General features: G+C 42.0%; 3 protein-coding genes and 1 long non-coding RNA gene across 6 annotated transcripts; 3 read left to right on the top strand and 1 right to left on the bottom strand.

Moving 5' to 3' along the window:
• Positions 1-23: 23 nt before the first annotated feature.
• you2 (YOU2 protein) lies at positions 24-1586 on the bottom strand. Of its 2 annotated transcripts, none has more exons than XM_021601259.3 (3): positions 1293-1586; positions 963-1142; positions 24-866 (listed from the first exon to the last, which is right to left on the bottom strand). In XM_021601259.3, the coding sequence occupies exons 2-3, from the start codon at positions 1095-1097 to the stop codon at positions 678-680; spliced, it is 324 nt and encodes a 107-aa protein (XP_021456934.1). In that variant the 5' UTR covers positions 1098-1142; positions 1293-1586; the 3' UTR covers positions 24-677.
• On the top strand, positions 1587-8874 carry pcyox1 (prenylcysteine oxidase 1). 2 transcript variants are annotated; one of them, XM_021602611.3, is made up of 7 exons: positions 1587-1750; positions 2206-2350; positions 2600-2806; positions 2917-3091; positions 3215-3426; positions 3856-4008; positions 6826-8874. In XM_021602611.3, exons 2-7 carry the CDS (start codon positions 2236-2238, stop codon positions 7494-7496), a joined length of 1533 nt encoding a protein of 510 aa, XP_021458286.1. In that variant the 5' UTR covers positions 1587-1750; positions 2206-2235; the 3' UTR covers positions 7497-8874. The 2 variants fall into 2 exon arrangements, with proteins under 2 accessions (XP_021458286.1, XP_021458285.1); XM_021602610.3 differs by having other exon boundaries at positions 1596-1854.
• Positions 8875-9914: 1040 nt separating this feature from the next.
• LOC149983256 (uncharacterized) lies at positions 9915-11759 on the top strand. The gene is made up of 9 exons (XM_090234677.1): positions 9915-10068; positions 10385-10438; positions 10537-10572; positions 10717-10749; positions 10878-10910; positions 11061-11084; positions 11320-11349; positions 11469-11504; positions 11619-11759. Exons 1-9 carry the CDS (start codon positions 10014-10016, stop codon positions 11669-11671), a joined length of 354 nt encoding a protein of 117 aa, XP_090090803.1. The 5' UTR covers positions 9915-10013; the 3' UTR covers positions 11672-11759.
• Positions 11760-13932: 2173 nt separating this feature from the next.
• Positions 13933-15355, top strand: LOC149983255 (uncharacterized). Its single transcript, XR_016496037.1, has 2 exons — positions 13933-14044; positions 15229-15355. It is a non-coding gene; the product is annotated as an uncharacterized LOC149983255 (long non-coding RNA).
• Positions 15356-15432: the final 77 nt, after the last annotated feature.

Here is a 15432-nt window from a genome sequence, read left to right as displayed (position 1 = left end):
GATATTACCAATGCAATTCCACCTTTACCATTGTTTACATTTTTATATAAAAACTAATGGAGGGAGAATCACAGAACGGGTTGCAGATATTAAGAAGACAGTCACTGAGGCAGAATAAAGACAATCATACAACAGCTAGGTTATCAGGAAATGTAATAAATTACCCTCACACAGTTCACATATAGCAGTATTTTGATGTTAGACAATTCTGTGATGTCACAGGCCTGCTGAGAACATTCATCTGGCATGTCTCTGGTCTAAGTTAAACCAATAAACAGTAAGTGCTCCACACAGAAACATGTAGGCCAACCAGTTTGCAAGGGATCTGTAGTTTCTTCTGACTGAGCAGCGGTATATCCCCACCACCCTCGCTGACATGGACTCAAATCTCACCCTTGCAAGCTGTAAACCCCACATGTCCCTTTCCCTCACTGAGGTATTGGATCTGCCATTTCAGTGTTTCACCTAGGATTTTTTCTAGCAGTTAGTGTGGAAAGGGGGGTTATGGGGTCTTCCTTGGGCATACATCTATGCATTATTATACAAATGCATATAGGGGAAACACTGCATTTCCAATTGTTTAGACTTCCTTGCTGTTATTAGTCAGAGAACTTTATGAACCCCTTTGTCACTGTAGCCCAAGATGTCTCGTGCATCTGCAGTACGCTCTCCCCTTCTCACTGTGGAATAGAGTTCAGGTTCTCTTTGAGTCTGTGTGTCATGCTTGGGATCAGGTTGACATGGTCGTCTACGCAGCTGCCCACACAGTTCTCCATCAGGGCCCTCACGGCTGGCTCCTTGGCTCCAGAGTCCAACAGGTCCCTGGCCTTGTCATTGCAGTGCATGGTGCACCTGGTCAACCGGTCCTGGGCAGAAAGATAATCACAATCAAGTTACACATTCTCTGTATCGGCTGTCTCAAGATATTGAAGTTGTTGTCAACTAAAACAAAAAATACTCACCTGAAATTTCTCCAGTTCATTGGTCACTAGTCCTTGGGCCTGAGCCAGAGGGGTGTGGCAGCGTTCAATACAATTGTGCACCTGTGACATGGAGTCTACGGAGCGCTCGCAGCACTCTGCACTGCACTTGAACATGAGACCCTTGGTACATTATGCACAAGAAAGATTTGAACTGGGCACCTGATAAGCCCAAGTGTTGACAATTACAGGTTGCAAATGATGTACGCATGGAGAAAGAGAGGGTGATTTGTAAATAATGCACTGCACAATATACTGGATTATATTGGATGTATTGAACATAGCTGAAATTGCATTTACATGACCACTTACTTGCATCTTGCGAATGTGGTACCGTTCTAAACTTTGAACCATATCCTCTATGGTTTTCAGTACACGAGCTTGATGTGCCTCTGCCATCTCAAATGTTGCTCTCAGTAGTGACTATTTAAACTGAACTGTTAGAAGATAACGTTTAGCTACGATGCACAGCTGAATAACAGCCACACCAGCTACAGCTACATATAGTATGTTATTGCAAGATTCGAAGCCTTGTTACATTACTGTTTCAACATAAGGTCACCTCCGTGAATGCATGCTTCTTCGTTCTAATACAAACAACGTCACATCCACTCCAGCTTCCGGAATTAGCTTGGTAATTTCCGGTTCCCAATATGGTATCGACGTGACCGAAGTCTCCGCTTTGAAGTCCTAACTTTAAATTTACAACACTGTGCAGGATCTACATTTGTTTCTCAGCGACTTATTTGACCAAATTACGAGTTAGATAAGTAAGTAACTTGCTTCGTTTTAAAAATCATTTGTAAACTCGTAGCTAGTAAAACTTGATTGTGAACTCCTTGAGAAGTCTTCACCTGTACTGACATTTGAAATGGTGAGCAGTGTACACTTATCAGTTATCAGACCTTTTTAATTGTCTGATTTTAGCCAAATAAGAGGGGTGATATCATTTATGTTTTTAAGATATCAAACAGTAAAAAAAAAAAGCCAATCACAATGAAAGACTGCTCCTCAAAAGATCAAGTGTGCTGCTCTTTGACCCAGAGAGATTCACACACTGATAGTACACATGTCACCACCAACAGCAGTCTGCTGTCTGTCCTTGATTGACCCAGCAATTCACACAATAATATTAAAGTGACATGTTTCTGACTACTGATCAGGTGTGAATGTGTAGCCTATGTTATTTTTGTAATTTAACATTTTATTTTTTATCTCTACTCAGATAACCTTTCTTGAAAGGAATTGAATACCCATGATGATTTCAAGGACCATGTCAATCAGGGCACTCCTGTTCTTGGGGCTCTTTCAAGCTGGACAGAGGAGTCTAGCCTCAGCTCCAGAAGTCAAAGATCCACCCAAGAGGATAGGTAAAACCAATCTTAGTCCAGACTCCACATTCCATTGTCAATGGCACCCAGTGTTGTGTGGCTACGCAGTAGTACATCAGTTCTGCATAGGTGTGTTCACAAATCTCCATGAATTTAGTTATATTGGCCCAGAGAGCATTTCTATTTCACATTACACATATTTACATGACACACATGCTTTCACTTATGAATTGTTCATTTTACTCCCCTTGGACTTCTAATGACATTGCGGTTTTATTCTATGAACAGCTGTGGTTGGAGCGGGCATCGGTGGCACAGCAACAGCTTACTTCCTGAGACAGGAGTTTGGGGCAGCGGTGAAGATCGATGTGTTTGAGCCAGGCACTGTGGGGGGGCGACTGGCCACCCACAACATGGGGGACTATGAGTACGAGACGGGGGGCGCAGTTATCCACCCTCTAAATCTGCACATGAAGCACTTCCTTGAAAGACTAGGTGAGACATGTTGGCTTGTGAGATATACACTTGCTTGTTCCTGAAAGAGTGCAGTACACATGCACAGACAGTCTAATGACACATCTTTATTTATCCCCTGTTTCTCTTAGGCCTTTCCCAGAGGCGAGATGTCCCTGGAAAAATGGCCATCTTCAATGGAAAAGAGCTCATCTTTGAAGAGAGTGACTGGTTTATTGTGAACTTCCTGCGCCTGCTTTGGCGGTACGGGTTCAACTTCCTGCGGATGCAGATGTGGGTGGAAAGTGTTCTTGATAAGTTCATGAGGTGAGACTTTAGTTTCTGCTACCTGTCTATTTACAACTCAGCAGTCAAAACATTTGAAAATCATTAATGAGAGAAGAGTGCTAATTGTAGGTATGTGATGTTTTGGTTCTTGTTTTTGTCCAGAATCTACCAGTACCAGCAGTTTGGCTACTCCTTCACCAGTGTGGAGAAACTCCTGCATGCAATGGGTGGTGACGATTTCCTCACACTAGCCAATCAGACACTGGAGGAGGCCATGTTGGGGGAGGGCTTTTCTCAGAGCTTCCTCAACGACGTTGTGGCACCTGTCACCCGTGTGAACTATGGCCAAAGTGTCCGCATCAATGGATTTGTGGGTAGGTTTTTAGGTAACAAAAAGAAATGCACACCAAAGTGGTCGGATAAGTGGTTCTGAGTGCTCTTATGTGGCCATCCAATCAAATGTTTTATTATCTTGAAAACATAAGGATACTGGCCTCCCAGGTGGCGCAGTGGTCTAGGGCACTGCATCGCAGCGCTAGCTGTGCCACCAGAGACTCTGGGTTCGCGCTCAGGCTCCTTCGCAGCACAGAAGCAGTGCGGCTTGGTTGGGTTGTGTTTCGGAGGATGCAGGACTTTCGACCTTTGTCTCTCCCGAGCCCGTACGGGAGTTGTAGCGATGAGACAAAATAGTAACTAATAATAATTGGATACTACGAAATTGGGGAGAAAAGGGGGCTAAAAAAAGAAAACATAAGGAAACTGAACTAATCCTTGTGAAATGTGTGGTGTGATGTTGTCTCCAGGGGCGGTGTCTCTAGCAGGGGCAGACCCAGGCCTGTGGGCAGTGGACGGAGGTAATAAGAAGGTGTGCTCAGGACTCCTGTACCACAGCAAGGCCGAGCTCATCCCAGCACGAGTCACCTCTATCGCTGTCAAGTTGCGACCATCTAAAGCAGGTACATGCTCTCTGGGCCAATATAACTAAAGTGAGATCAATAAAAGACCATAGCTTTCACCTGGAATCACCTGGTCAGTCTATGTCATGGAAAGAGCAGTATGATCCCTTATTGATGTCATGTGTTAAATCCACATTCAGAGGGTGAATGGGCAAGACAAAATATTTAAATGCCTTTGAACGGGGTATGGTAGTAGGTGCCAGGTGCACCGGTTTCAGTGTCAAGAACTGCAACTCTGCTGGGTTTTTCACACCCAACAGTTTCCCTTGTATCGAGAATGGTCCACCACCCAAAGGACATTCAGCCAACTTGTCACAACTGTGGTACGCATTGGAGTCAACTTGGGCCAGCACCCCTGTGGAATGCTTTGGACACCTTGTAGAGTCCATGCCCTGACAAATAGAGGCTGTTTTGAGGGCGAAGGGGGGTGCAATTGTGTGTGTGTGTGTGTGTGTGTGTGTATATATATATATATATACAGTGCCTTGCGAAAGTATTCGGCCCCCTTGAACTTTGCGACCTTTTGCCACATTTCAGGCTTCAAACATAAAGATATAAAACTATTTTTTTGTGAAGAATCAACAACAAGTGGGACACAATCATGAAGTGGAACGACATTTATTGGATATTTCAAACTTTTTTAACAAATCAAAAACTGAAAAATTGGGTGTGCAAAATTATTCAGCCCCCTTAAGTTAATACTTTGTAGCGCCACCTTTTGCTGCGATTACAGCTGTAAGTCGCTTGGGGTATGTCTCTATCAGTTTTGAACATCGAGAGACTGAATTTTTTTCCCATTCCTCCTTGCAAAACAGCTCGAGCTCAGTGAGGTTGGATGGAGAGCATTTGTGAACAGCAGTTTTCAGTTCTTTCCACAGATTCTCGATTGGATTCAGGTCTGGACTTTGACTTGGCCATTCTAACACCTGGATATGTTTATTTTTGAACCATTTCATTGTAGATTTTGCTTTATGTTTTGGATCATTGTCTTGTTGGAAGACAAATCTCCGTCCCAGTCTCACGTCTTTTGCAGACTCCATCAGGTTCTTCCAGAATGGTCCTGTATTTGGCTCCATCCATCTTCCCATCAATTTTAACCATCTTCCCTGTCCCTGCTGAAGAAAAGCAGGCCCAAACCATGATGCTGCCACCACCATGTTTGACAGTGGGGATGGTGTGTTCAGCTGTGTTGCTTTTACGCCAAACATAACGTTTTGCATTGTTGCCAAAAAGTTCAATTTTGGTTTCATCTGACCAGAGCACCTTCTTCCACATGTTTGGTGTGTCTCCCAGGTGGCTTGTGGCAAACTTTAAACGACACTTTTTATGGATATCTTTAAGAAATGGCTTTCTTCTTGCCACTCTTCCATAAAGGCCAGATTTGTGCAATATACGACTTGATTGTTGTCCTATGGACAGAGTCTCCCACCTCAGCTGTAGATCTCTGCAGTTCATCCAGAGTGATCATGGGCCTCTTGGCTGCATCTCTGATCAGTCTTCTCCTTGTATGAGCTGAAAGTTTAGAGGGACGGCCAGGTCTTGGTAGATTTGCAGTGGTCTGATACTCCTTCCATTTCAATATTATCGCTTGCACAGTGCTCCTTGGGATGTTTAAAGCTTGGGAAATCTTTTTGTATCCAAATCCGGCTTTAAACTTCTTCACAACAGTATCTCGGACCTGCCTGGTGTGTTCCTTGTTCTTCATGATGCTCTCTGCGCTTTTGACGGACCTCTGAGACTATCACAGTGCAGGTGCATTTATGCGGAGACTTGATTACACACAGGTGGATTGTATTTATCATCATTAGTCATTTAGGTCAACATTGGATCATTCAGAGATCCTCACTGAACTTCTGGAGAGAGTTTGCTGCACTGAAAGTAAAGGGGCTGAATAATTTTGCACGCCCAATTTTTCAGTTTTTGATTTGTTAAAAAAGTTTGAAATATCCAATAAATGTCGTTCCACTTCATGATTGTGTCCCACTTGTTGTTGATTCTTCACAAAAAAATACAGTTTTATATCTTTATGTTTGAAGCCTGAAATGTGGCAGAAGGTCGCAAAGTTCAAGGGGGCCGAATACTTTCGCAAGGCACTGTGTATATATATATATATATATATATACACACAAATGCCTCAAGTAACTAACAGCACAGGTACTTAGTACATAAATCTGAAAGTTATATAAAAATCTGTTCTGTAGCTGCTAAGGGTCTACTCGAATCAAATGTTATTTGTCACGTGTCGAATACAACCGGTGTAGACCTTACAGTGGAATGCTTACTTACAAGTCCTTAACCAACAATCCCGTTTTAAGAAAAAGTAAGTGTTAAGTAAAAAATAGAGGCTATATACAGGGGGTACCTGTACAGAGTCAATGTGCGCTGCCACCAGTTAGTCCAGGTAATTGAGGTAATATGTACATGTAGGTAGAGTTAAAGTGACTCTGCATAGATAATAAACAGAGAGTAGCAGCAGTGTAAAAGAGGGGGGGGGGTGCAATGCAAATAGTCTGGGTAGCCATTTGATTAGCTGTTCAGCAGTCTTATGGCTTGTGGGTAGAAGCTGTTAAGAAGCCTTTTGGACCTAGACTTGGTGCTCCGGTACCGCTTGCCGTGCGGTAGTAGAGAGAACAGTCTATGACTAGGGTGGCTGGGGTCTTTGACACTACCCACTGTAGTGCCTTGTGGTCGGAGGCCGAGCAGTTGCCATACCAGGCAGTGATGCAACCAGGATGCTCTCGATGGTGCAGCTGTAGAACTTTTTGAGGATCTGAGGACCCATGCCAAATCTTTTCAGTCTCTCTTTCCTGTTCACAGGTATCACAGCCAGTCTTTATGAGGTAAACTATGTTGGGGACTCTGGCTCCGCCCATTCCCTGTATGACATAGTGATTGTGGCAACACCTCTCCATCAGGGAAAGTCTGACATCACCTTTGCAGGCTTCTCCCCGCCCATCCCCTCCCAATACCCTGGGCGCTACCACCAGACTGTCACCACCCTGGTCCACGGCCTCCTCAATGTGTCCTACCTGGGGACCTCTGAGAAGCCCTCTACCTTCAGTGTGTCAGATGTTCTCACCACAGACACCAAGGGCTCCATCATCAACAGCCTGAGCTCTATTGACCCTGTTCACATCCCACCAAGCTACTCACGCCCGCCAGCCAGCGAGAGCAAGGTGTGGAAGGTGTTCTCTCCTCAGCCTCTGTCCCAGGAGCAGCTCCGGGACATGTTCCTATCATGGGACTCCACCTCAGAAACTAAGTGGCTGGCGTACCCCGCTTATAATCCACCTCACCGTAGGACCCCTCCGTTCATCCTCCATGAGCGCCTGTACTACCTGAACGCTGTGGAGTGGGCAGCCAGCGCCATGGAGATGAGCGCCATCTCAGCCAGGAACCTGGCACTGTTGGCACATCACCGCTGGAACTCCCAGGTGGGCAGAATCGACCAGGAGGACCTCCACACACGTCTGAGAGGAGAGCTTTGAAAAGGGAGGGAAGGAGGGAGGGACAACAGAGGTGGAGAAAAGTAATAATAAAAAGCAATAATATCAGTCTGAGATATTTCACACTAAAACACTCCTGCGTACGTGAACAGTAGTATTGGGTGTTCTGCCCAATTATGAAGCTATATCCATTGACCCACTATATTGATATATTTTGATTTGAAAAATTCAACTGAAATAATATCAACTGCAACATTAGCACATAATTTTCATCAGATATTCTTATACTGTGCTGAATAGAATGATCACTGTGACAATAGCATAGCAAGCTATGCTATACTGCAGGGTAAAAGTACAATTATTGTTTAATACATGCATGCATTGGGTTTTCACATATATAGCTGCACTAGATGGTGTTGCTAACTTTCTGCGTTTCTAAATGTGTCAAAAACATCTGGATAATGTACCCTGTGGCTCCTCTAGACCCATGTATGCCTTCATGCTGCGTCTCAAGCTCTCTACCTCTGGCGTAGTGTTGAAAAGGTTGTAAAGCAAATTGGTTGGTGAAATGTAAGCGGTTGTGCAATTGAATAGTTCTTGCAAGGAAAATTGGCCAACAGATAATTGCAAAGTTTTTGGTGTTATACAATTATGAATACACCCATGAAGAACAAACCCCTATTCGCACTGATCATTTGATGTCATTTGAAAATGTACTGTAGTCTATTTACATATTTCTAAATTGTGCCTTTTTTTAAATTACTAAGCAATGGTTTTTATATCTGGGATTCCTCCTTTCTACCTTCAGAAAATATTTAGTCTCTGTTTTTGGTATGTTTATGTCATCTATGTGATGAGCAAATTGTGCCATGAAACTAGTCTTCCATTGTGACCAAAGTGAAATATAAGAACACAAAGTACATCTATTTTACTGTGAGTGACAAGTATCCTTCAGAAAATATTGTCTTCTATTCTGGGAGGTTAATTTCACGTGTCTCTGTAATTTGTCTAGAATGACTTGTTGAATAATTGTTGTTGGTTTAGCCTTTCTAACACACTTTTTGAGGTTTTTAGGGTTTCTGTGCGTTTGATAATGTGTTAGATACTGTACAACCATAGAAAATGGTGCACTTTGATATATAGAATAATATGACTAATATTACAGCAAAATTCCCATATGTTTAGACATTAACTATATTGATTGAAGAGGGACAGTATTTTGAAATCAGCTGATTTGTTGGCACGGAAATGCAAGCTTTTGTAAACACATTTGAAATCAGTTTGTAATTGCGATGTGTTTCATGCTCTATTCGACATGGTCTTCTATGGATTTTTGTCCATTTTTTTTTTGTTTTTTTTTTTGTAAATAGGACACTTGAAATCAATGTTTACATTCAGAATAAAGAGATAACACACTGAAGTGATGAATGTCATCTTTAATTAAACAATACATGCTCTGCCAGGCCCCAAAGGTGCAAATAGCCACATGTTCTTCAACAAACTGGACATTGAAATCCCAAACCACATTTTCTTATTTGCAGATAACGACATTTGCCCTGTGCTGTGGAGTAGTTCCACTACATGTAGTTCAATTAGTAATTTAACTACATTCTGCATTAGCTTGGCAGTAGTTAACTAAATTAAAATCATTGTAGTGTTTTCGGTAGTAGAACTACTTCAACTACCCATTAAATCTAAGTCAACACACACTCACTCTGGTTGTCACACTGATCTCATTGCATTGTTAACATCTGACTCCAGAGTGATGTGTTCTTGAAGTCATGTTTCATAACTTTGTATTATATGACATTAAAGATTTAAGATCTCATTTTTCATGAGGTAGTTTTGATGGAGTGAAATACTTTTTTAAAAGTAACAATTTCTCAAGGGTAGCTTTACCTTCCAGTGTGAAGTAATTGGTAGCCTTGTAAACTATGTTTTGAAAGTTGCTTTATATTTTGAAATTGGTCACTAAAAGTAAACATGACATTGCTACATAACAAAACTATTGAAAAAAGGTACAGTAGCAATGATATTGTGAGAGATTATTGAGGGGTTCAAATACAGATGTCATTCACTGTTCCCAAACAAATTAGAATTAAAACAGAATGCTCTGTACCAAAAATGATATCAGGTCTGTGCACAATGGATGAATTGTGTCTCTGAGGTGGTCTGTACCCCACATCAGAACACAGTGTCAATGATACACAATAAAAATATATATTTTTATTCCAGAAAGGAAATTGTTTACATGGACAGACCGTCCTACAAACACCCTCCCCTTCCAATCACACACCAGCACCCCAAATAAAGGGGCATCTGACAGAGGAGCTGACAATGGGTGGCATTCACACCCTAAATAATGACACGTCTGTTGTGTTGTGGCCGGGATATGCCACCCAGATGCCCACAGGTAGGGAGGGACAATGGTACCACAGCTGCCTGTCCATGCATAGCATGTGATGAGAGAGACAGTATAAAAGGGCCACTGGCCGACAAAAAAACTACCCAATTTGGACTGACCCTATAACACCTACTATAACCAACCACGGAACCAAGATGAGAGTCGAGGTGCCCATATTCCTCTTTCTGGCCGCAACAGGATTCCATATTGGTATGATAATTGTGTGGTTTATATTCTTAATTTCATAACATGTCCAATATGTGTGTTTAAATATCCCTCAGTTGTGTCATTTGATGAAGCATTGTACTGAGATGAATGCTGTTTCATGTTGTATTATGCAATGGTAATGTAAATAAGGCCTAAATAAGGCCTATAAATAAGGCCTATAGCCTATTTTTATGTGATTGGGTTTCTATTGAATCCTTACATTTGATGGATAACATGGTATATAATCACATATAATTTGTGTTGGATAATATAATAATATAATATTCAAATGTGATAAATTGCTTTCTGACATCCCCAGCTATCGCTGCATCCCTGGAATCGGCAGAAAAAAAGGACACATTTGCAGAGGATGGTGAGGAAGCCCATTATGGATGATGACAATGAGGATGATAATGATGATGATGTTGAGTGCATTCCTGTCAACTCATATAGGTTTTTGACTTTTTCCAGTGGGGCTGGAGCAGCTAAGTGATCTGCAAAGGAGAGGTACAATGATCCATATCTCAGAGATAAAGGAGCTTCTGCTCCATGCAGAGCAACTGCCTTATCGTTAACAACTGAAATTAATTTGACTATACTTCTCTCTCTGCATTAAGCAAAAATCATTTCCCTGCATTTCTCTGTCCTTAGATCCTGAGGAGTTCGAAGCAGCGCAAATGAATGGTAAGACAGTGACACAGGCAATGATTTAAGTCTATGACCTGTCTGAAATTGCCTCGCCATATAATTTGTATTCATTTGAATTAATACGATGAAGGAACAATCATTTCCATATTTCCTTCCATCTACAGAGGATGCACATATTGCAGATGTATGCTACTTGGGTAAGGGAATCCTACCCTTCTAAAAACAAATAAGGGGACATCAGAGCCATTATCTGTCTTTTTGTGCATTTGGCCTATTGATTGTGAAATAGTACGATTTGACCTCTTGTTTTCTTTTAACAAATGTTATTTTTCATATGTCTACTGTAGAGCCTGTTCAATATGAAAATACTGGTAAGCACTGTAGTCTGCTGTATGCATATGCATACTTATTAATCAACCATATTTCTATTTTTCTATTTTATTTTTCATCTTTAACTCTGCATTGTTGGAAAAGGACCCGCAAGCATTTCACTGTTAGTCTACACCTGTTGTTTGTGAAGCATGTGACACATAAAATTTGGTTTACCATACGATTTTGTAAATGTGTGCCGTGTCATAATTGATTTAATTTTTAAAAAAATTACAGAGCAGAATTCCACTCAGGAGGAGGACATGGGTAAGAGCATGTGTCACATGTTATTACAAAACTCACAGGAAAAAAATGAGTTATTGATGGGCATGTGGTTTTTGCTTAGTTTGTTCAGATGACATAACTTTACTCCTGTCGTTTTCCAGCAGACAGAGACAGAAACGTTGATGTAGACCATGAGGGTAAGGAAAGGTTGAATGCATAGTGTTCAAAGACACACCTGTAGATTATAAAAATGATATATTTCAGATTCATGTAGGTATATGTATAAGCCTAACTCTCCCATTTTCCAACAGAGTCCGAGTCTGATGAGGATGTAGATGGCGAGTATTTACCTCTTAATCTTTAACAAAATACATTACATGACCAAAAGTATGTGGACACCTGCTTGTCGAACATCTCATTCCAAAATCATGGGCATTAATATGGAGTTGGTCCCCCCTTTGCTGCTATAACAGCCTCCTCTCTTCTGGGAAAGCTTTCCACTAGATGTTGGAACATTGCTGCGGGGACTTGCTTCCATTCAGCCACAAGAGCATTAGAGAGGTTGGGCACTGATGTTGGGCGATTAGGCCTGGCTCGCAGTCTACTTTCCAATTCATCACCAAAGGTGTTCGATGGGGTTGAGGTCAGGGCTCTGTGCAGGCCAGTCAAGTTCTTCCACACCGATCTCGACAAACCATTTCTGTATGGACCTCGCTTTGTGCACGGGGCATTGTCATGCTGAAACAGGAAAGGGATTTCTCCAAACTGTTGCAGCAAAGTTGGAAGCACAAAATTGTCTAGAATGTCATTGAATGTTGTAGCGTTAAGATTTCCCTTTAATGGAACTAAGGGGCCTAGCCTGCCCCGAACCATGAAAAACAGCCCCAGACCATTATTCCTCCTCCACCAAACTATACAGTTGGCAGTGAGTGTTGCGGCAGTGAGTGTTGCAACCGAGGACAGACGATTTTTGCCAACTTCACGTCAGACGATTTTTACGCTGTACCCACTTCAGCAGTCCCGTTCTGTGAGGCTGTGTGTCCTACCACTTCGCGGCTGAGCCATTGTTGCTCCTAGACGTATCCACTTCACAATAACAGAACTTACAGTTGACCGGGGCCACTCTAGCAGGGCAGAGAATTTTACAAACTGACTTGTTGGAAAGGTGGTATCCTATTACGCTGCCACGTTGAAAGTCACTGAGCGTGGCAGTAAGGCCATTCTCCTGCCAGTGTTTGTTTATGGAGATTGCATGGCTGTGTGCTCATTTTAACACCTTTCAGCATTGGGTGTGGCTGAAATAGCCGAATCCACTAATTTGATGGGGTGTCTAAATACTTTTGTATATAGTGCCTTCGGGAAAGTATTCAGACCCCTTTACTTTTTCTAAATGTGAATAAATTGTTTTTTTCCCACATCAATCTACACACAATACACCATAATAACAAAGCAAAAACATCACAATATTACATTTACATAAGTATTCAGACCCTTTACTCAGTACTTTGTTGAAGCACTTTTGGCAGCGATTACAGCCTTGATTCTTCTTGGGTATGACGGTTCAAACTTAGCACACCTGTATTTGGGGAGTTTCTCCCATTAGTCTCTGCAGATCCTCTCAAGCTCTGTCAGGTTGGATGGGGAGCGTTGTTGCAGGTCGCTCCAGAGCTTTCAGGTCGCTCCAGAGCTGTTCGATCAGGTTCAATTCCGGACTCTTGCTGGGCCACTCAAGGACATTCAGAGACTTGTCCCGAAGCCACTGCTGCGTTATCTTGGCGGTGTGCTTAGGGTCGTTGTCCTGTTGGAAGGTGAACCTTCGCCCCAGTCTGAGGTCCTGAGCGCTCTGGAGCAGGTTTTCATCAAGGATCTCTCTGTACTTTGCTCCGTTCATCTTTGCATTGATCCTGACTTGTTTCCAAGTCCCTGCCGCTGAAAAACATCCCTACAGCATGATGCTGCCGCCACCATGCTTCCCTGTAGGGATGGTGCCAGGTTTCCTCCAGCTCTAGGAAGAGTCTTGGTGGTTCCAAACGTATTTTTATTTGGTACCCTTCCCCAGATCTGTGCCTCAACACAATCCTGTCTCGGCGTTCTACGGACAATTCTTTCGATCTCATGGCTTGGTTTTTGCTCTAACATGCACTGTTAACTGTGGGATCTTATATAGACAGGTGTGTGCCTTTCTAAACCATGTTCAATCAATTGAATTTACCACCGGTGGACTCCAATCAAGTTGTTGAAACATCTCAAGGATGATCAATGGAAACAGGATGCACCTGAGCTCAATTTCGAGGCTCATAGCAAAGGGTCTGAATACTTGTGTAAATAAGTTAAATTTTATTTTTTGTCATTACGGGGTATTGTGTGTAGATTGCTAAGGATAATTTGTTTTATTTCATCCATTTTTAGAATAAGACGGTAATGTAACAAAATGTGGAAAAAGTCAAGGGGTCTGAATACTTTCCAAAGGCACTGTATACAGTGTGTCATGTAAAAACACATATACCCTCATAACCTTGGGTTATCTTTTTCCTCACAGGTATGAGTCTCATGTTTTCAAGTTACTCAGAGAAGATGATTATATCTAATGTAACACAAAATATCCACAACACATTTGAAACCAAGCCAATCACTCACTGGTATTACATTTTGTGTTAAAAATAAGATTTTAAAGTCTTCTGTCCCTTCCTAGAATACCTTGAAGCCGACGTTGAAGCCAATGAAATGGGCAATTTAGGTAGGATATGACATATCTACTTGTTAGTACATGTCATAGTTTGAACAACTGACAATGTTTTTTTTTAGTATCCATGTTCCATTAAAATGTGTGTGTGCCTGCATGCGTTTGCTCTAGCTGTTGAATATTTCCACTCATAAAATGTGAGGATGCTGGGGTTTAACTTGATTCAGAAAAGACTGTGTCCCAAGTGGGATGAAATAGACGGGTAAGGAATGAGCTTCATCGGTTTACCCTCTAGTTACCCTCTACATTTCCATCTGGTGAAACTGAAATCTTACAACACACAGTAAGCACAAATGTATCACAGTTGTATAATAGCATCCTGGCAGTGAAAACATGTTTTTATTACACTCATGCAAACAAGTAATGACATCTTTGTTGTCCTAAAAACTGTGCTTTGTAGTGAGCACACCAACATCATAAAAAAATAAACGTTTTACACCGGTTGTCAAGCATTCTTTCTATGGTCAAGATTTCCTCTCTGTGAGTTCATGGGGAAAACCACTTTATTAGTAGCCTCATGACCAAAACACTCCATGGAGAGACTGTCCTAGAACAAGTCACAAAATAAACTAGTTGAATTAGTTAAACTACAAGTGCTAGGTTTTACTGCACAACTTCTAGGACATTGAAAGCAGAAGCGACATTGTTTGTTTGAATATTGCCCCCCTTGCTTTTAGACTTTCTAGGACAGAAATCCAGGGCACTCTAAGACACCTATCCCCAGATGCTCATCTGTGCTTGATTAGTTCTGCATCATCTGCTGTGTCCTGGGTTATTTATGGACCCGAGATGCACCGTTCCTTTCCTAGCCTGCATGAGTCAACGGAGGCACATTTTGGACAAAATATAGGACCAAGGTCATTGTCTGCATGTTCAGTCCATCTTAGGCTTTGGGTCTTGATCCCTGAAAATAAATGGTTATGTTTTGTAATCATTTACAACTAGTTTCTCGATCATGGGGTTACCATTTACATTCACTTTACTGGGCATAAAAGTAGCCCAAATGTTCTGTATCGATGACTTTTCACTGCTTCGGTGCTAGAATGATTCAGGTCAGGAGACGATGGGGGTTGGTTGATGAGTCATACACGTGGCTTTGAGACTCCTGGGGGAGTAGGACATGTGTGTGTGATGGTCAGATAACCTAAAGGAAGCAATTCTCACTCTCTGTATCACAGCTGAGGTAGAGTGAGCCTGCAGGAGGAATCATGCGAGGAGGAGGAGCCTGCAGACCCATTACAGAACCCGAGGAACACTGCAGCGGAACAGTTTACTGTCAATAAAGAGAAACATCTTAACATTCTATTACACTGCTGTGTGACTATCCTTATGCAATAGGTCTTTATTTGAAATGTCATGGTTTATGAGAAGTGAGTCTTTCA

This window comes from Oncorhynchus mykiss, chromosome 5 (genome assembly GCF_057628025.1).
Source record: "Oncorhynchus mykiss isolate SJ-2025 chromosome 5, ASM5762802v1, whole genome shotgun sequence".
Lineage (NCBI taxonomy): Eukaryota > Metazoa > Chordata > Actinopteri > Salmoniformes > Salmonidae > Oncorhynchus > Oncorhynchus mykiss.
The sequence above is the reverse complement of the archived record's forward strand: the minus strand, read 5'-3'. Positions and strand labels throughout refer to the sequence as shown.